This window comes from Artemia franciscana, chromosome 17, assembly GCF_032884065.1.
Source record: "Artemia franciscana chromosome 17, ASM3288406v1, whole genome shotgun sequence".
Taxonomy (NCBI): Eukaryota; Metazoa; Arthropoda; class Branchiopoda; order Anostraca; family Artemiidae; genus Artemia; species Artemia franciscana.
The window spans coordinates 27980367-28002092 of NC_088879.1; the positions used below are offsets into that span (position 1 = coordinate 27980367).

A 21726-nucleotide genomic window follows, 5' to 3' on the forward strand; every position below is an offset into this window, starting at 1 on the left:
GGGGGGGGAGAGTGGCCAACAAGACGAATCATAAGCAAAACAATGGTAAAAGAAGATAAGCAAGATAACGCACAAAAAAGAAAAGATCAAACAAACGAAGACAAAACAATAAACAAATAAATACTACAAACGAGAAATAAAATAAGATATTAATCTAGAAGGTGTCTTCAACCTTCCTAAGCCTCCTAGAAGAAGCTTCACCTGGTAGGCGAGCAAAAATACGGCCTTGGTCCGACCAAACGTTCTTTGCTCTGAACTTATCTCTAGCACTGTCCAGGATAATCTTGCGCTGCTTCGTGAGATATTCATTCACAAAAACACCAGATTTCGCTAGCTTAGACTTCGCTTTAAAGACAGTATGCGCAACATCTTTATTAGAAAATTTGACAATCACAGGGGCAACTCGACTTTCATCTCTAATCTGAGCTGTAGGGTTGGGTAAACGAAAACGTTGCATAGAAAGAATTTGATCACTCATAAGAGCACTCAAGCCCATTTTGTCCTTTATCATATTGTGCATTGTTACTTTAAGGTCAACACCAGGGGCCTGTTTGACCCCTACAAATACAAGGGAATCAAGCTGAGCTTCTTGTTGATACTCGTCAAGTCTATCTTCCATTTTTGCAATACGATTTTCCAGCAACTCTATTTGAGCTCTTAACCCCTTAAGTACTTTGCCAATTTTATCAAATTTACCATTATATTCGACTGATAATCCATCATAAACTTGGGATATTATCTGTTCAGCAGTAACTGGGTTGATACTATTTTTTTGTGCTACCTTTTCTGTGACCAATTTCCCGATATCCTTGAGCATATTTTGCTTTGTTTGTGCTAACTCTTGTTCCGTAGAAACTAACTTTTCAACAAGAACAGCTACCGATGATTTTTCAGAATTTGAGCCAGTTTGAGCGGAGGGAGCTTTTTTTAAATACTGTAAGTAGATATCCGGGAAAATCTCCAGCTCCTGAAATGCCTTATTCACGCTCCGTTCAGTTTTATGTGATGCTTCTTTAGACTTTTCCGCATAGAGAACTAAATTTACTTCTAAGACTGTCTGAAGATCATGGGATCCATAACAGAAAACTAGAAACTTTGATGCTTTTTCTGATTGGGTGTTAACGTCTACAATTCTTACTGGCCAAAGCGGGTAATTTCTAAATTTTGCCAACGCCAAGTCCCCTTTCTTGAACTTGCTCATTTCAAACTTCAGAACTGGCTAACTTAACTCACTCCTCCTTCCTCTCGTTTCTTTTTCTTTCCTCTCCCTCTCTCCTTACATTCAATTTAAGTCCACAGAATATCAAATATGTAAAATCAATAGATGTTGACACCTTGATAAACCGTCACACAAGTTTTAATTAAAACTGGTATTTTGCCAAATACTGCGATAAAAAAAGGCATCAAGTGTAATTTCACTTTATTGCTAAGTCAATTATCTGAAATGCAAAAAATTTACCAATATTAGGCCTTATCACTATTCATGAGACATGGATAGACTAATGTGTAGCTCCAAGGTATAGATAAACTAGGCATGCATAGCCACGTAGGCCATGTCATTACATGACATAGGCTAGCCTAGGCTAAATTAAGCCTACAACCTAGCCTTGGCTACACTGGCATTTGGGAACAGAAAACAACAAGAAGGAAAGAAAGGTAGCCTATGCTAGATAACAAAGTGGACTTTTAGCTGGAATAAACCTGTATTACAATACTTACCATGGAGCAAAAAACATAACTAAAGATGTATCAAAATCTGCCATCCTAGATGAAAAGTCACTGTCTGTTAAAACAAGGGCTCCTTCACCTGCATAACTCAGTCCTATAAATGATAGCACAAAGGACAGACCTAAAATCTGTCGCAAATACATGTCTTTAAGGTTTTGTTACACAAAAATTGATTGAATGACCTGCAAAATTCAAGGGCTGGTTAAATATTAGCCGGCGTAAATGTCCAACTACAATTGGCTGGAATATTCTTGAAAAGAAGCTATGCAGATAAATTGCTTATAATCTACTATGAAAAAACTTTTCCCACTGATAGACTACAAAGAAAAATAGCTTTAACGAGGAAAAAATAAGCCAAATTAAAGCTAACAAGGATTTTCATGTGTATTTCTGGAAAAAACAAATTTTGATCACCTAACAAAGATTTATTTACTCAAAGCTCACAAATTCATATTTTATCTTCTATCTTTAGAGTTTCAGGGAGAACTTCGTCACAACGAAGTTGTAAAAAAATCTTTGTTAGGTGATCAAAATTTGTTTTTTTCCAGAAATACACATGAAAATCCTCGCTCTTTACGCTAAAGTTTTTTAATTATTTTAAAAAGTGAGTTGTGACAAAGATTCAAACTTTAGCTTAAAGAGCGGGGCGTTGAGTAGGGGACAACCCCATATACGGAATAATATCTGTTCGTTTTAAATTTTGAAAAAAACTTGTTTTTTATTTAATTTCTGAAGGTTTTTTAATTATTGCATGTTATGATTTTTGCTCACATCACATGAGTAATTAAAACGAAATTTGTAAATTAGTTTTTTTTTTGGCTAAATGGCTTTCTCATAGTTCTGATCGGACAATTTTGATAAAAAAAAAGGAGTAGAGAAGGAGGCTTAGTTGCAATCCGATTTTTGGTTATTTAAAAAGGCAACTAGAACTTTTTTACGGACGTTTTTATTAGTAATAAATATACGTAGCTTACGAATTAACTTACGTAGCGAAATTCTGTATTTGTACACTTTATTACGTATATGAGGGGGTTCTCCCCTCGTCAATACCTCGATCTTTACAGTAAAGCTTCAATTTGGTCCGAATTCTGTAAGAATGACCCCTGAATCACAAAGGCTGTAGAATAAATAGTTGAAATTACTAAAAATACTTTAGCGTAAAGAGTAAGGTATTGTGGAGGAGACGAACCCCCTTATATATGTAATAATTTCCGTTCTTCTTAAGTTCTAATGCTGCTCCTTACTTCCACCTGAAAAACTTTTTTTTATTTATTTTCTCATTGTTTTTTTTTTTTAATGATGCTAGAAAATCCTGCGGCCCCTTTATGGGAATTTTCCTCCCTCGTGGTAAATTCCTCCACAGAAAGATCCTCCCACGTAACCCCTTTCCCCCGACCCCCACTTCAACGTTAAATAGCCCCCCTGAAAACTTCTGTACACATCCAAATAACCAATAATATATGTAAACAATGGTCAAAGTTTGTAACTTGACCATTAAGTCGTCCCGAAAGCCATAATTATTAGGTTTTTCGACTATACTGAACAAAATGACTATCTCAAAATTTGATCCAGTGACTTTGGGAAACAAATGAGCGTGGGAGGAGGCCTAGGTGCCCTCCAATTTTTTTGGTCACTTAAAATGGGCATTAGAACTTTTAATTTTCATTAGAATGAGCCCTTTTGTGACATTCTATGAGTACTGGGCCAATACGATCACCCATGGGGAAAAGAAGAAAAAAACAAAAAAAGAAATAAACACGCATCCGTGATTTGTCTTCTGAGAAAAAACACAAAATTCCACATTGTTGCAGATGGGAGCTCTAACCTTCTACATTAGGTTTCTCTGATACGCTGAATCTGATAGTGTGATTTTCGTTAAGACATTTGACTTTTAGGGGGTTTTTCTCCCTATTTTCTAAAATAAGGCAAATTTTCTCAGGCCCATAACTTTTGATGGGTAAAACTAAACTTGATGGAACTTAATATATTTAGAATCAACGTAAAAATACGATTCTTTTTATGTGACTATTGTTATCAAAAATTCTATGAATATGCAAAATTGCAATTCGTAAGCTTAAAACACCATAAACTAATAAAGACCAAAAAAAGCTTCAAGTCAAATAAGTTATTCCAAAGTACTAACAATCGCTTAGGACTCATCAGAAAAACGCCACTGGCCCTGATGGGTTACGGAGCTTTAAATTCCTAACCCAGGTATAGTGGTGAACCTACCGTCTGATGGTAAATATGGCTTCCTATGATATATAAACCTTGTGAAATACATCTACATTAATATAATTATCAGGAATATCAAGTATGCCATCTATAAAGTATGCCTGCAAAACTACACCAAGTCTGTTCTTGTTAAATGTAAGCCAGTGAATGTGGAAAAAAAAACGTGAACTGGCTCCATATTTCAGAGACAAGGGTTTGGTAAAAAACAAATCATTTAATTGGGTCCTTGGAAACAGTGATAAAACTTAAATTTCTCTGAAGCCTCTGCGGTTCCCAAATATAAAACGAAATCTGTACAACGAACCAACTTGATAGAAACAGACAAAAAATAAAAAAAAAGTTCCTTAATATATTTAAAATTTTTATGCATTTTTAACTGAAATCGAACTATATTGAAAACTAAATTTTTAAGGTCTCGAGCCCCGTGTGTGGATTAATATTTGATATCTATATTTAAGTTCCTATAATTTCAATATGTCATTGTTCACCTATAAAGCTTGCGTAAAAGGAAAGTAAGTCATATCTGAGTGAATGCACTTTTTCGAAAAGAAAAACTCATGTTTTAAAATTAAAATCATCCACTGTGTTCCGTATTTCGACATGACTGACATGAAAGTACTGAAAAGGCACATACCAAAACTTTTGTCTCGGTCAGTAAATACACCAGTTTAACCGACTCGTTTTTGTGATTGATCGATTGGCACCATGTTTATCCATTTGGTAAACATGTTTACATGTGTAAACATTGCAAATTGGTACTACTTGCATGTAACATTTGCATACATGCAAATAGGGATGTAAAATCTAATGGAGTCTAATCTAAATTGGTAAATGCAGCGGTTTTATGGATTTGTGTCGTGACTTTAAGAATGGTGCCAAATCGGTTAAATAAAGAACATGAAAAAATATTAGCAAAATTTACGGATGGTAAATTTTTTTTTGGTTCGATTAAATAAAGAACATGGCAATAACGACATCACATCTACCAAAACCTCTATCTTGGTCGGTAACTACAACGGTTTTAATAACACATGCCTTAACTGTACAGATGGTACCATAATTTTTCATTTGGCTAAGTGAAGAACATGGAAGATAGTAAAGCCTATCGTATAGAATTTGTTCATAGATAGCTTTGCTCTTTCCGCCTAAATATAACATAAGTCCTATGTGCTGCTCCAGTAATTTAATCAAAGATCAAGGATTCCAATTCCAAATTCTTTAGTGTATCTCAGTTATGAAATTAGTCAACAAGCAAATAACGAAAGACCTATGATGACCTATGAGACTAGGTCATTAATTGATTGATGCCTTCTCTATTTAAATATTCTAAGTCGATTATATTATATCGAAATTTATTCTGACATGTATAGATAGCAAAATAATTATAGTTTTTGTGCAATCAGTTGAATGATTGATCCAAAGCGTAAAGGAACAAATTATTGAATTGAATTAGATTTGTCAACTTTAAGAGCAAATAGAGTGAAATTAAGCTTGAGGTGCATGAAAAAATTTAACAAAGACTATCGAAAACGGCACAATGCGATTTTTCACAAAAATAACAAGTATAAATGGATTGTAGCTGCCGAAATTGTTTGCAACCCGTTTACTGTATCAGCACCCAAAAAGTCAAATTGACCTTACCGATTTGAAAAGAAGGTAATATATATACACTTAAATTGTCCATTGCCCATCAGTCAGTCGGTGGACTTTATAGCCAACAAAATTCATCTTCGACCTCCGCCTCCCTCTAATGACATCTTATAGCTCTATGCTATATATTATAATATTGTCAATTTTCTCCTACTATACTGCTCCACTCTCCATTGGTTCAACAAATTATTGCACACACGGTTCTTATAGAAAAAAAAACCTAAGCGGCTATTCTCCCTCAGGTTATATGATTCTTCGGGCTGAATTGCAATCCCAAGTTTCGTGTTCGAAATGAACATTATATCAATTAGTGGTGAAAACATTCGGTATAAATGATCAGCCAGTCGGTAAAATCACTTACCCCCCCCTGACATTTTGGCTAGCGATTCCCCTGTAGGGCGGTCCTTGTAAATATTTTTTTTGTTGGTGTTGCCAAATAACGCTGACTACATTTGTCAGGAAAGCTTCATTTCGAATTTTCAGGCTCTTCTGTTCATCTTCGAAAAAATCACTTACTAAAACGTTTTTGACGCCATTTTGTCTAAATTGCAGCTGATTGTAGCCTCTAACGTTTTTTATTGACTGTAAGTAACCCATTTCACAGTCTCAAGAACTAAGTTAGTCAATATTCAGTGAATAGTCAATATACAGAATAGTTTATTTAATAGCTTTTGCGTACTCCCTCTGTTATCAGGCTTACTGTAATTGTGCATGGGTAAATTTTAATAATCTAGGCTAATATTCATTGTTCCTTGCATTACTACAATTTGAAGTGTTACTTAAGATATCTCGAGTATAGACTACCAAATAAAAAGTAAACAAGAATAATTCCATAGATCCTTCTGGAAAGATGCTGGCTAAGCTTGCATAAAGGCCAACAAGAATTTGTAGCATATTATGTGTTATTTAACATTGTCTTAAGCCTGAAGTTGGAATGGCTCTTGCCTCTCCATATTTTAAAAAGACATAAAAGCTCTTGAAGATGTGCAGAGGTGTGCCATCTATGTGATAGGCTATCTGGTACATAGGAGCCCTACCCAAAAGTGTTTCCAGGCTTTTAGCCTTGCCTTAAATTGTAGCTTGGAGTAATATAAGGATTTTTCCTTGTAGAAGCTCCAGAGTTGATAACACATGACACATAGTTGAATACATACACTTGACTAGTGGTTTGATGTTGCTGATTTGAGTGCTTCCCAGTTATATTTCCATTCTTTTTTTGACCATTTGTTGTCAAGATGGTTCTTAAAGCTGTCTCTGGTTTGGGCAGCAATGGTATCTGGCAGTAATTTGTTCCAGAGGTTGGCAACATGGCTGGTAAGAAAATGGGCACATTGCTGCTTTGAGGAGAAATGCCTAGATAACTTCAAGTTATGTCCCCTTGTACAAGAATCCCAAGACACCAGAGGAAGAAGACCAGGAACTGCTTTTGAATTAATAAGTTTATGAACCAGAATGGCATCACCCTGTCTTCTTCTATAAACCAGAGTTGGGAGTTTCAGCTTGCATAGCCTTGTAGGGTAAGGGAGCTTATGCAGTCCACTCACCATATTAGTGGGTCTTCTCTGGACATCTTCAAGAATTTTAACATCTTTTTTGAAAAAGGGGGATACAAGGACCATGCCTGTCTCAAGCCTTGGCCAAACAAGGATAAAATCAAGGATTAGCCTTGGATAATCAATTTTTTTATTTTTGAATCACGCCCATTTTCAAGGGATTCCAGACTCTTTTCTGAAAATTCTGAAAGCTTATTTTTTTGTTAATTAATACTGTTATGTGAGATGTGTTTAACAGTAAATACTCTTGAATTAGATTCAATTCTGAAAAAATTGGATTTTAATCAGGAAAAAGAGTTGGTTTAAGCATATTCTGGTAAAATTCTAGTTAATTGACTTCTTGCTATCGCAGAAAGGTTTAGGTCAGGAAAACAAAACTTTCAGGGATTAATCTACAGACTAAAGTATATCCTGGGAAGGTATTTTGAAGCAACTACCTCCACTGCTTCTCCCTTTAGAGGGCCCTGATCTTTGATGACCTTTAGAAAAACATGTGTTATAAAAGTTAAACCTTGCAAAATAGATCTTCCGCTTAATTGAAGTGCAACAAAATTGTTTTCAGCTTCATAACTTTGCTCAATTCCATTTTATAAGGTTATAAAGATATGCAAATACATTTCCTAAATTTTGAAAAAAAACATTGATATGGCTCAAAAGTTTACTCAAATAACAAGAATTGCATTTTCTGAACTAAAGGCAGAGAAAAATCAACTGGTAACTGAAAATTAAGGTAAATGTTATTTTGTCAAAGTTTCAAAATTTTTCTAACCTAACCCCTTTCCAAGATTTTCCTTTATTAGGTAACCATGATGTTTAAGGTTGTACTAATGTAGTATAATCTTGCTATTTTTGTTATTTCTTGCTATTTCTTATTTGCTTCTTATAATGAATATAATAAAAAAAGCAAATGAATAAAATATTAGGAATTTACCCTCCTCATCCATAGCCAAATTGGAGGACTCTCCTGGAATTAAAATATAAGAAAAAATAGTGGCTAGCACCTGTGCAGTACTTGTGCTTCTGTTCTGAATGCTTCTGAATAGTCTTTTTTTATCACTTTCTGAATAGAGAAGAGGCACTTAAGTCATTTTTCTGCAGCCAACCCATGATAAAAAGAAGAAAAAGTCTTCAAAAGAGCTTGGGAGCATTAGAATACATAACATCTATGAAATGAAAAGGCTCTGCAAATTTGATGAGAAGTCATCCAACTTTGTTGTCACTTGAGGCAGTTTATTTCCTTAGCTAGCCTGAATTATGCAAGGATTTTTTAGAATGCCAGAAAAAGAAAGGCACTACATGCCAAAGGTTCATTCAGCATGTTCTAACAAGGTGGGTGATGTTGGGTCCTGCTGTTTGTTGAGCAATTGATCAGTGGCTGGCTCTCTTGGAGTTTTTTTTGCATTATATGCCATCAAAGAAACATCTGAAGAATGTTGCATCATCAGCAATGTACCTCAAGATTGTAAGCAACCTAAAAAGAAAATATATGCTTACAGAACTTGAATTTGTGTACTCATGAAGCAAAGATGAAGCTTACGTCTTACTGTTTTTGTAAGACTTCTGAAACTCAACATTATCATGTCTGTTGATGAAATTTCTACCAGTTTGCATAACCTTAAATTGCATTGTCCAGCAAAATAAGGATTAAATCCTGTAGCATTGCTGGTTAGTGATGATGATGGTTGGATGTGTCAACAGCATCCCACTCAGTTTGCCATAGCTTTGATGGCCATTCTCCATCAACAGCTCTTTTAAAGGCAGCAGTACTGGGGGTAGTGACTGCTTTTTTGGTGAGAGAATTCCACAAACTCACTATTCTGTTAGTGAAGAAGTTATTGCATAGTTTAGTGGCAGCTCTCTTCTGATATAGTTTCTCACTATGCCCCCTAGTTCTAGCAGACTGGTCAAGTTGAAATAGCTTATCTAATGGAGAGTTATAATTCAGGAGCTTATGTATCATAATAATATCACCCCTTTTACATCTGTAGACAAGAGTGGGGAGTTTCAGCCTCTTGGATGAGATGAGTAGTTTAAGTATTTGCATCCCTCAATTGCTTTTGTAGCCTGTAACTGTTTCTAGCTTCTGCTGGCCACCTTTGTTGAGGGGGCTAGCAACACATATGCCAAACTCCAAATTAGGCCTGATGAATGCCTTATATAATTTAGTCATCACCATTGGTAACCTACTAGTGATTATTCTTTTTATAATGCCCAGGGTTTGGAGTGCTTTGGCTACAGCTGTCTGTGTGTGTATAGAGAATTTTAATTCTTTATTGACTATGACCCCCAAGTCTCTCTCCACTTCAGACAAGATAATAGTCTGTCTTGATCCATCCATCCCTAACATATGATAAGGGTATTTCTCATTTTTCTTTCCAAAGTGGATTGTTTGACATTTATTTACATTGAATTCAAGTCTCCACAAAGTTGCCCAATGGGAAAGCACCCACAGGTCATTCTGCATAGAGGCTCTCTTATTGGGTGTATTGACAGGTCCAATGAGTTTGGAGTCATCAGCATAAAGACCTATTTTATTTTTTGACTGTGGTTGGTGCATCATTAATATAAATGTTGAATAAAGTTGGTCCCAAGCTGGTTCCCTGGGGCACTCCACTTAATACTTCCACCTCTTCTGAAAAGAATACCTGTCCATTTTTTTCCAAATATTTTCACCCTTTGCTTTCTCCCAGAAAGAAACTAGAGCACCCACTCTACAATTGCATTATGTATTCTAATTGCAAATAACTTGGTCCTTAGTCAACAGTGACATACTTTATCAAAGGCTTTTGCAAAATCCAATAGAACCAAGTCAACAGGGATTGCTAGATCTAGATGCTCAGTAACATAATCATACACATTGATTAAATTAGTTTCAACCAAGCATCCATGTCTAAAGCCATGCTGACTATCATTGAGCAGCTCATTGGTGGTCAGGTGTTTGACAATGTGAGTATTCACAATTCCTTCTAAGATTTTAACAGCTACAGATGTTTAACAGCTACAGATGTAAGACTAATGTGTTGATAATTGGTCTTAAGAACAACTATTTGCAGGACACTATTTTAGGTGGGCAGGTCAGCTGAAGCTTGCTTTTCAGCCAAGCTGAAAAACTTGCCTCTCACTGTTTTTTGCATGACTTCTGAAACCCAACATTATTGTGTCTGCTCATAAAATTTCTATCAGTTTGCTTGAGAACTTGGACAACTATTTACAGGACACTATTGTAGATGAGCAGGTTGAGCCTGCATTAGATGCTCAGAAACTCACCTTGGCAGAAAGATTCTATCAAAGGATGTGAAGACATTTCAAAGCAGCTGCAAAACAATTAATCAAGAAGTGCCCCATCTCTACTAACAACCTCGTTGAAGGGCTTAGGTGCCAGGATCCCACAGAAAGGAAAAGAGCAAGAAGTGTATCAGATATAGCTGTCCTCTCTCAAGAAATCCCTGTAGGGGAGTAATTGGTGATGATGTTAGAAGTGAGTAGATATTGCTGCAAACTGAGAGCTCAGTAGAATCAACACCATCACATATCAACCATTACTGGGATCAAATCTTCTCAATGATGGGTGTTTTTTGTTGGCAAAAGAGTCTGCTTTTGTTGAAGCTTGTAAGAGCTGCATTGGCATTATCATTCAGCAGTACTGATGTAGAGTTTTTTTTTGCTCTCAGGAAGACTTCTTCCATTGGACAGAGCTCCCATGCCAGTAATAGTCCTGAATGCAAAGCTGTGTGTGATTGATGAATTAAACATATATGGAGGCAAACCAGAAAGGTTTTCTATTCTCAAAGAATTGCTGACTTTGGCTAGGTTAGCCTGGTTAAAATACTAAGACTATGTAGAGAGCCAGGCAACAGAACAAGCTGCTGAACAAAGTATTCACAACCAAGGAAAGAAAGGAAGTTGAACCTAGTTGACATCTTTAGCAAAAAAAGAACTAGATTGACTTGAGGAATTATTGCAAGAAAAGCAAGCCTCTGAAAAACAAAAATCAGCAACTGTTGATACCCCCTTGAAGGAGGCACATGTCTCTTTTAGAGAGTGGTGGCTTCATATGATTCTGTGAACATTGCCTTGGTCAATTGTCTACTAGAGGGTGTTATGAAAATGCAAAAAAAAGAGTAGACAGAAAAGCACATTCAAAAGAGGAAGTGGGAACTGATAAGCAAGTTCACCAATCCCTCAAAGAAGTTAGCTTGCAAGCTGAGCTCTTGTAGATTGTTTTTACCCATTACTAGTCTTGAAGCTGCTTTTCTGTTTTTGTTTTAAATAAACATAATTAAAAGTATGAACAAAAAGAAAATATAAAAAAAATACAAATGCCCATCCCCAAAGGAAATGAGTTCCTTATAAGGCTCATGAACATGATGATCTTTTGGTGGCTTAGCAACCATTTTTGATTCATGAGCAAATGAATGTTTTGACCATGAATGGCATTCAAAATCCCTTCCCACTTGGTCCCACTTTTCACCCTTAAAAATTTCTTGACAGGTTGTCGGGTCCCTTCTATAATGAGTAGGAATGATTCTAAGCCCTGACTTTGTCTAGCTAAATGACTGTAATATCGTATTAAAGAAAGCAGTTGGAGAAATTCTTGATTTTAGGCTTCTTGCTCAGCCTGTTTTGGAAAAGTAACCAAGTTAAGAGAATGAAACTCTCAGAATTAAATTCATAACTCAAATTAAGATTTACTTTGACTAATTAATTCACACTTCAGAGTGAATTAAGGTCCTTCTTGATTTGTGAATGGCTTTGTAGTTGATGATGTGGTTTATCAAGCATCCCTCTAGTATTTCCAGGGAACATTATTCCATTTGACATCTAGTAACTTCTTGAAAGCTTCATCATTGGGGGCTGAGACTGTTATATCTGAGAGACTATTCCATTGGTTGACTTCATGACAGGAGAAAAGCTGTTGTTGATGTTGATTAAACCAAAGGCCTGAATAGCTTCTTTGAATGTCCTCTCCTGTCTGTGCCAGTATTTTGAGAAGTTGACAAATGAATTGGGGGTTGGGTTCTTCTGAAGTAAGCTTATCAGCTCTTTGTCATCAGTACACCAGTGCAGATAATTTCAGCTCCTTCTAACATTCATCATAATGCTTGTCTCTCATCATTGTTACTAGCTTAATAGCTCTCCTTTGCACCCCTTCTATAAGCTTTACATCACACTTATATTTTTGTGATGCTATGTACATCAAGCACTGGTCTAATAAGGGCCTTCTACAATTTCACCAAAACTTAGGGAGATCTACTGAAAATAGTTTTTTTTTTTCAAGAGTCCAAGGACAGATGAGACACAGTCTTCTTGTAGTTTGAATGAAATTTATACTGTTTGTCAACAGAAAGATCCTTTTCTTCATCCACACTTTGCAGCTCTCGTATGTTGTTAACAGCTGGATTGACCATAGTAGGCTATAGTTAAAACCTTTGTTAGACTTGCCAAAATGTATAATGCTACTTTTGTCAGTGTTGAAACTCATGTGCCATGTTGCTGCCCAGTTTTAATTATGGTCAAGATTGGCTTGTAGTGACTCATGGTTGGCTGCATCAAACAACTTTGAGTCATCAAAGTTGTTGATGACTGAGTTGAGTCATCATAGAGAGTGAGACAATTTGTAACCAGTTGAAAAATCCCACTTGTATAGATATTGAAAAGGGTAGGTCCAAAGACACTACTGTGCAGAACACTGCTGGTGACTCCATATCTCTCAGATAGGATTGATTCTTCTTCATTTGCTAGAAGCTTCACTCTATGTTCTATCAGTAAGAAAAACTGAGACCCAGCCAAAAGGTTCACATCAATTCCACACAAGGTGAGTTTTATTTTCAGGTGTAGATATGGAACTTTAGAAAATGCTTTTGCAAGCTGAAGCAACAGGACATCCACCAATAGGTCCTGATCAATCAGGCATGTTAAAATGTCATAAGTCTCCAGCAAATTCGTTTGTACTGACTTTGCTGGTTGAAATCCATGTTGGCTAGGGAGTATTAATCCATTCAGTTTCATGACACCAATCTTTCCAAGATTTTAACCACAACAGGAGTAATACTTATGGGATGGTAGTTCTCTGCTCTGGATTTATATCCGTTTTTGAACAAAGGGGTGACAAATGCTGTTTTCCAATATGTCATCACTTCCTGGGTACAGAGGGAAACTCGATAATCGGGAGAGTGGGTTGCAGCACCTTTTTTTATGAATATGTGGATGTAACCTATCCCAACTGATATCCTAACTAACCTAGCCCAATTAATAGTATAACTAAGTAATACTCCTTGAAATGTTGGAGTAATCATTTAAGAAGTATGAATTAAAAAAAAAAAAAAAATTAAAGAAGGCCAACAGTTGTGTGTTTATTAGTTTTTTTTATCTATCTGGTATAAACAGGTCTCTGAATTCTCAGTTTAAATCAGAGGAATGGCGTTGATTTTTTTTTTTTCAAACGTTGACTAATAGAATATAGAAAAAAAGTGGACATTCACACCATTTGAGTTAACCATGGATTTTCCGAATATCTCACCTTCTCTATACCAATGAGTAAAAAAAAATACATCTATCTTTATGTGCAGGGGCTGCATATATTTGTCCATAAAATTGTATATACTGCTATGTATACTGCTGAAGATTTTATACTTATTTTGGTACAGGCCATCCTACCATATTTCCAAAATTTGTTATCTATAAATCAATTTTTTTTTACAGGACAATTCTCTTACTTAATGCTAAACCTGGGCTGAATTTCAAATCTTTGTTTTTGTGCTCAACAGACATAACAAGATTAAACAAATTTCATTTATTATCTGAAAATTTCAAGATTTAAAATATTTTTGATTTAAAACCTACCACAGCTTGAAACCCTGGGAATTTAAATCACCAATCTATACCTATCAAATACAAAAAGTACAATCACAAGAATTCGTTTCTTAAGGTATATTTTGACTCATATACTTATTTTGCAGCATATACCTACATCCTTCATTATTATAATTTATATTTTTCTTGGATTTCGGTCTTTGTTAAAATATTTTAGGATGAATAGAAGAGGAAATATACCAATGAAGAGCTCTAAACTAACAGGACTCCAAAATATTGACCATGTAATAAATAGATATGACGGGATTAAAAAGAGAAAAATAGATTTTTCTTTTAAAATTGTTAATTTTACAATTTACAAAAAATATATCAAACTTTAAAAAGTAGAAAAATACGCTACATTGTTTTGAAAAATAAAATTTTGATTTCAAATTTTTTGACATTTCGTCAAAGTTGACACTGTATTAAAACACTACTTGTAAAAAGAAATAATGATTAGTTAATATTTTATTGCCTATACTTACAACCTTCGTTTTAAATCTCTTCTATGCATTTTTATCTCATTGTTTCAGAAAACATCTATTTTAAGATTGATGTAAGAGGTAAATTCAAGTAAAATTACAACTGCAAAAATAAGCATTAGCATAAATTTATGGTCTTTGTAAACAAAATTGTAAAAATAAATCAAATGGGACAGTCTTAAATAATTTGAAGAAACCATCATCTTGGGGTTTGTAAGTTGCATTTCTAAAAACTGGTAAGAAAAATTTTCTTTAAGAGTGACATTTCTAAGTCCCTGAATCTGATTCTCAGAGCTTTATTACTGGTATGAATATACTTTTAATTTGTATTCCTTATTCATTTTTCTTTTTTCAGTCTCAACAATATTTGGACAAAACATGCAACGTACAGAATATACAGGTCAGTCATTATTTTAATTATCTGTTTTATCAAATAAGTTGGATGCTAGAACCCAATGCAATGAGATGATTAAGAATTAAATCATACCAATAGTTTGTGGAAGAAAACTACTGATAGCGTTTCGTGCTAATAGTAACCAAAACAATGATTTCTCCTTCTATCCCCTCCCCACCCTTCATATACAAGATAATTTTCAGTTCCTTTCAAAATATTAAGTTTCATATTTTTATATTTTACGCTTTTATATTTAGTAACTAGGATTTTCCTATGTAATATGTGTTAATTTTGTTCTCAGAGATAAGCTGCTTATCTTCCGTATCCAATTCATATTCTATCTACATATCAAAACTATTCCCCTTGTGCCAGTAGAATGGTTAAGGCTTCGTCTGAGAAAAACTGGTGACTAGGTTCAATTCCAACTGTCCCTAGGTAATATTTGCGTTAGGTATATAGGCTACATTTTTCTTCTACCATCCATTCATCCTGCTTGGTAATATTGGATTATATATATCTTGGTAATTATACTTCCAATAAAACATGCGTCTTTTCATAGGTCAAGGAATATATGCTTGATATTTTCCAGATGAATTGTATAAGATATTACCTATTTTGAATGGCTTTACATCAACCAAAAACCACCAAAAAATTGATATATCAAACAACCTTTTTTCAACACTGTTTTTAAACAAGTGTTTTAGTCTCAATTTCTAAGCCTACAATGAAAAAAAGTTAATTTGTTTGTTCAGTGCTTTATAGAAGATAGATTGCCAAAAATTGTGTTTTTTTGGGAACACACCCGGGGCTGTGCAAGAATCCGACTGTTCTAAAAAGTGCAGTAAAAGATAATAAGAAAATACTTAAAGGAAGTAGGAGCTGAACAAGAAGGAGTTAAAAGTGAATCTCTGAACAGAATGGGATAGACTGTCATGTCCAATTGTGTTATTCACAGGTAACTTGGTGCTGCGTAGAGTTGCTAGTAATGATAGTAATAAAAGTAGTTGACTAGTGTTGCTTTTAAGTAAATAGCCCTGCTCTTTTGTAGCTTTTAGAGGTGAAGGCTTAAATTACCCCATAACAGAAATATCTTCTAACAAGAAAATTTTACAGGTAACAAGGTAAACACACTTCATTACCTGCTTCAAGTTTTGATGTGTAAGATTCTTGATATATAAAAAAAATTATTTACATCAGCTCACATTAATGTTAGTACAATACGTTTGTTTTTCAATAGAAAATTATTTTTGTTGAAAAGAAATTTACTCATTGCCGTTGTGAAAAAACCATTCAGTTTAGAAGCAGTGAACATCATGGAGTGTTTGAAAAAATACAGACTGCCTTCCAAGGAGTGGGGTTGTAGTTTTCTCACGAGGGGACCCTGATCTGTAAAAAGCAGAATTAAGAAAACAAACTGAAAAGAATAAATATCTAACAATAATCGTTAGGTATTTATTTTTTGTGTTAAGCAAAAAATGGGGTAAGCCATATGCTTGGCTTGTTGTATTACTCTGATTCTAAGTATGCAGTGTTTATAAAGTTTTAGCTTACTTACCAAGATTTACTAGTCAAGGAAATTCATGTAGTTTAAAAAAGTGCACCCCCCCCCTATCCCCTTCAAAAGGAGGGCATAATCATGATTAAAATTTTGCTATCAAGTTCAGCATGTCTGTGGACATTACAATCCAGGTCTAAAGCTTCTATGTAAAGACAAGAAATTTTCGTATTTTCAAGACAAGAATAGTTATAGAAGCATGTTTTTCAGGATGATCAGTTTGAATCACTGATTGGGTAGTATGGAAGAAATCTTTTTCTAACATGAATTTTGAGTTTCCGTCTCCTTTTTTAACCCATAGTTCCGTTTTCTACCATTTTGCGCCAAGAGTGACACTTAGCCAAGGAATAAGGTCATCATTTACTAGTAGCCATTATCATGTTATACTGTTATACATTATTTACAAGCTCCCAGTTTTGAAAGGAGCTATTCCACTCTCTTACTTCATTTCCAAACATGATTTGCAGTTTAAATAAAATGGATGCTCTCCATAAAGGTCAATATGAAAGCTTCAGTTTAGAGGCTGTATACTGTGCAATATTGCTAGTATAAAAACTACCTCCATGTTAAGAGTTAGCCCGTAAGGGAGTTCTGAGACTTGGAAGTGCAATTTTTAGCTGTGGATCTACTGAAGTTTTCTATATAATTCTGAAAATTTGTACAGTCTGGAAAATTTGTCAGATTGTTTAATTCAGCTCTATAGCTCTTTGACATGTATAGTTTCACGGAACTGTGCAGAAAGATTTAACCATCATTGAATTTTGTTTATGCCAATCGAAAAAAAAATGCAAATTGACAGCAAGCATAAGCTAGAGGGCAGTTATGAACATGTTGACTTTTTTCGTGGGGGGGGGGAGGGAGCAAGGGAAAACAAAAGCAGGTCAGACCGGAATGGGATGGGGGTATGTACTGAAAGAGTTAAGGGAAATGGGAACTTCTTGGGAGTGTGTAAAGAGGTAAGCTTTGAATAGATTGGGATGAAAGAGAAGGATGTGTAGCGGTGCTGGACTCGGGTGGCTTGGTACTGCAGTGAGTTGTTTGTAGCATTAATTTTTATGCAGGTGGTGCCTCTTAGTCCTTGCCCCCCCCCCAAAGTAGGTCAACATGTCCACAATTTCCCTTATACTCTTAAAATGTTTGTATGACTTGTACATCTTTGTTCTGTTATTTTCTTCGAATTTGCGACCACCCCTTCTTAAGAAATAAATTTTATGCTGGTGTGCTTGATCGTGAACTAATATGAGTCAATTTATTTTTTTTTACTTTATAATTATGCTCATAGGAAGTTGTGTATGAACGGGATGAGAGGGAAAGTGTAAAATTTTCAGGAGTGCCAGACCTAAAACTAGTGCTCTGTAAGAAAAAAACCATCTAAGTACTTCTAATATGAATAATAACAGAAAACTACCAAATATTCGAGATTGTTTAATACTTTGTCTTTGTTGCTATATTCTTTGTTCAAAGAAATTTGTCCTGAAAGAAGCATTTTAACAAGGGTAGCTTTAGATTTAGTTTGTTGTGCCATTGGGAATTTTTACAATTTTTAGCCACTAGTGGGATACGATTTGACCGAGTCTTCATAGCAGAAAAATTACATTTTTAAACACACTGAGTTTTACTATTTGAATAGTATAATTGAGTTTTATGATTTCAAGCTTAAGATTGCTGGTGTCCCTCGGACCTTTTTACCCTGTGGAAGCTTATAATAATGGCGTGGGAAGCTGTATCAGTAATAGCTATAATAGTTGATTTTTCAACTTTCAGGGAACATTCAGAGTTTGGGATTGGAGGGTAGGTAGACATTAACTAATAATCTCTTTTTATTCCCAGGAATATTTTTGGACTAACCCTGTAATATAGGCGTTGCTGGGTGATAGCCCCCCTCTTACTATAGATTTTTTATATAAAACTAAAGCTTACATTCATATTCTTACCGGTGTAAAAGGTGGAGAGGTTGAGGACATCATTAGTGTCCTTATCTTATAAAAGAAGGGTTGCTTAGTCTCGTTGAAAACCATTGGAAATGATGACTATATTTTTTTGGATATTTTGGACTTCCTTCCCCTGATAAATATTTGGAGGGGTGCTGTTTCTCAGCGATAATTATCATTTTCGAAGCGTTGATTTTAGAATGTTAAACATTAATGTAAAAAATGGGAGCTAAAGGATGGAGGAGTTCGCTCCCTCACATTTAAGAGAGCTCTCGAATAAACAGTTCATAGTAATAAACTGTAAGTGAATAGAAACGGAAACTCCAAAAAGGAGTTTGATAAAAATATTTGTGACAGCAGAATCTACTATCTACACTGAAAGTAAAACAGTTCAAAATAGGGATGAAACCTTTTTATTGACAGTGAATAGATATAAAATTATTTAACTGGATATTTCCAACACAAATACAGTTTTACTATACACATTTGAGTTTTACTGCTGATGATGAACACTATATGTGTTCGAAATATCCAGTTAAATAAGTTTTTTATCTGTTCACTGTCAATAAAAAGGTTTCATCCCTATTTTGAACTGTTTTACTTTCGTCATGGAAAGGCAGTGTGGTCTTCGAAGTTATCTAACTACACTGATCCTGAGTACGTAAAATGTATTAAGTCTAAATTGCTAATCAACAGCTGTTACCACATGAAATCTTGCGTAATTTAAGAAATAGGGATTGGACTTTTCTATAAGGGAACGCAGTCTTGATGCAAAATATACAATGAAATTAAGCATGTATGAGAACCCTAAAGCCACCATCATTAAAAAAGTGGAATTTATTACTTGTCTTCTTGAGATGGATGATCGCGTATGTGACCATCCCTAGTTATTATTTGCCGATTATTAAAAAATGGTTTATATGAATGAACATTCAAATATCTAGTTCCCTTTTTAAGTAAAAATGAAGATTATGCCACAAGAAAGTGTTGCATTTTAGCATTTTTGTCCGTCATAAGGCCAAATTAATTATTGAAAGGATATTTATATAGCCTCTTAGTCTCAAAGGTAGTTTTGGCGTGCGGTATACCTTTCATTTCTCTACATACATCTAGTCAATTAAGAATCTAGTCAATTAGTCAACCAATCTAGTCAAACTAGTCAATCTAGTAAAATAGTCAATTAAGAACCGCTACTGTAGATTCATCTAGTAAAACCAGTGGCTTTCGATAATTGCACTGTTACGCATTGTCAATTAGGGTGTTATGGGACGGATTGGATTCAATGTATTATCTTATGGGTAGAGTTGTACCTATGGCCCAAAAACCGTTTTAGGCCAATGTTTTTAAACCTCCTATGAGAGGTGCTTCAGATGAATTGAATGAATGCGCAGATACACAGACAAAGTGGGCAGGTAGCGATGGTTAAGATTAAAAAAAAATATATATATAATGAGGAGGCGTGTGGTTGTGTCGAAGAGTGAAGTGGGAGCCGTACTGTGTGTTAGTGAAGAATCTTTTTATGTTTATGGGTCTCAACGTGAGTTTTGTCACAGAGCAGTGTACTTTAGTTTAGTTATTTTCTTTTTTTTAATTAAACCCGATTGAACCTTGAAAACCTAGAGTAACCCTGGGTATTGTATTAGAAATGAACAGAATTCGATAAAGTTTTTTTCTAATTAAAGTAAAGTGTCGGTAAAGCCTAAAATGATAAGAATTATTCCATACGGGAGAGGATTTTCCCTTCTTAGCTATTGCTCTTTACGCTAATGCTGTGATTTAAGGAGGTATTTATCACAATACCTCGGAATTGAAGCATTTGTTTCAAACAATAAAATTTTCTTTTCAATTATTTTAAAAGTCAATCGGTAAACTTAACGTTTGCAGTTACCCATTTTCTATGTTTATTGCAGTTGTTAATACTTTCAACATAGCACTGTAAAACTAGTGTAAAGAGCTAAAACTAGCGTAGCGTTAAGGAGAGCGCAATCCCCCTCATACATAGATTAGTTCCAGTTCTTTTTTAGTTTTAAAGTAGCTTTTTAATATTTTTGAATTTTTATGTAGAATTTAAATAATTTGTATTTTGTTGGGATTACCTTTCGAAATTTTAGAGGACCTTATAAACGTCAAAAGACATAAAATTAGCATATGCTCTTGGTTGAAAAAAAGTGAAGTTCATTAGCCTTGTCCGACACACAAAATACTTTTCTGCTAACACTGCCTAGCACCAATAGGCTCGGTGCTAATGGAAGGGAAAGAGCGAAGATTCTTTCCGGAGGAAGGGTAGAACTCGATTTCTGGGCAGGTTTTTCAAGAAGGGGTGCGTACGATCTGGCTAGTAATTTGCCTTCCCTCCTCTTACGTTATCCGCAATCTCGCTACTGACCAATCAGTTCCTGGTAGCGAACTGTAAGTAAAGAGTGACCCGGCTCGATAAGGAACGAAAATCTAAAAATGGAATTTTAATACCAATAGATATATAAAAAGAATTGGCTTATTATGCTCTTTTCAATGAATTTAGTCTGCCAATTGAAGGATACGAGCCTGATACAATTTGCCTGTTTTTCGAAAAAAGGATGAAACATTCCCTAGCAGTGATATTATCTTAATGAAAGTTACACCGTCAGATTCAGCGTATCAGAAAACCCCTACTGTAGAGGTTTCAAGCTCCAATCTACAAAAATGTTGAATTTTGTACTTTTTGCCAGAAGAAAGATTACGGGTGTGTGTTTTTTTCGTTTTTCTTTTTCGAGTGGTGATCGTATCGACCCAACGGTCCTAGAATATCAGACTAGGACTCATTCGAACGAAAATTAAAAGTTCCCTTGCCATTTATAAGTGACCAAAAAGATTGGAGGGCAACTAAGTTCCCTTCCTGTCCCCCTTTCCCAAAATCGTCTGATCATAATTTTGAGATAGCTATTTTGTTCAATACAGTTGAAGGGCCCAATAACTATGCCTTTGGATGTAACACGACCCCCCCTCACTTTCCCAGCAGAAAGGTATTCAAGTTATAAAATTTGTCTATTGCTTATGCATAGTATATGTTATCGCGAAGTATGCATGCATTTTTGGATGGAGGGGACGGAATTTCTGCTGTTTTTTTCCACGGGGGGATTTTCCAGGAGGTGAACTTGTCAGGGGAAATTTGACACTGGGGGAATTTGCCAAAATTCCTATACAAGTTCTTTTATAAGTCTTGTTTTCTCTATTCTGTCTCAATTTTACATGTAGAGTTGTTAGGTCCGGGGTAAATTTTTGCCGGGATTGAATTGTCTAGAGAATATTTCCATAGAGTGGGATTTTTCCGTGCAGGTGGAGTCAGATTTCGAGCAATACATTTAAA

General features: G+C 35.1%; 2 protein-coding genes across 3 annotated transcripts in view; one reads left to right on the forward strand and one right to left on the reverse strand.

Annotated features, from left to right (window-relative positions):
• Positions 1 to 1974, reverse strand: part of LOC136038099 (protein disulfide-isomerase A3-like) — a 33760-nt gene extending 31786 nt beyond the window's left edge. The window contains exon 1 of the mRNA XM_065721110.1: positions 1720 to 1974. Coding sequence (XP_065577182.1) covers positions 1720 to 1871 — 152 coding nt within the window. The 5' untranslated portion in view covers positions 1872 to 1974. The remainder of the gene's footprint in view (positions 1 to 1719) is intronic.
• Positions 1975 to 6079: 4105 nt separating this feature from the next.
• Positions 6080 to 21726, forward strand: part of LOC136038100 (heterogeneous nuclear ribonucleoprotein K-like) — a 69405-nt gene continuing 53758 nt past the window's right edge. Inside the window, exons 1-2 of one of the 2 annotated variants that reach the window (XM_065721112.1) lie at positions 6080 to 6197; positions 14856 to 14900. In XM_065721112.1, coding sequence (XP_065577184.1) covers positions 14879 to 14900 — 22 coding nt within the window. In that variant the 5' untranslated portion in view covers positions 6080 to 6197; positions 14856 to 14878. The remainder of the gene's footprint in view (positions 6198 to 14855; positions 14901 to 21726) is intronic. The other variant, XM_065721111.1, reaches the window with a different exon arrangement.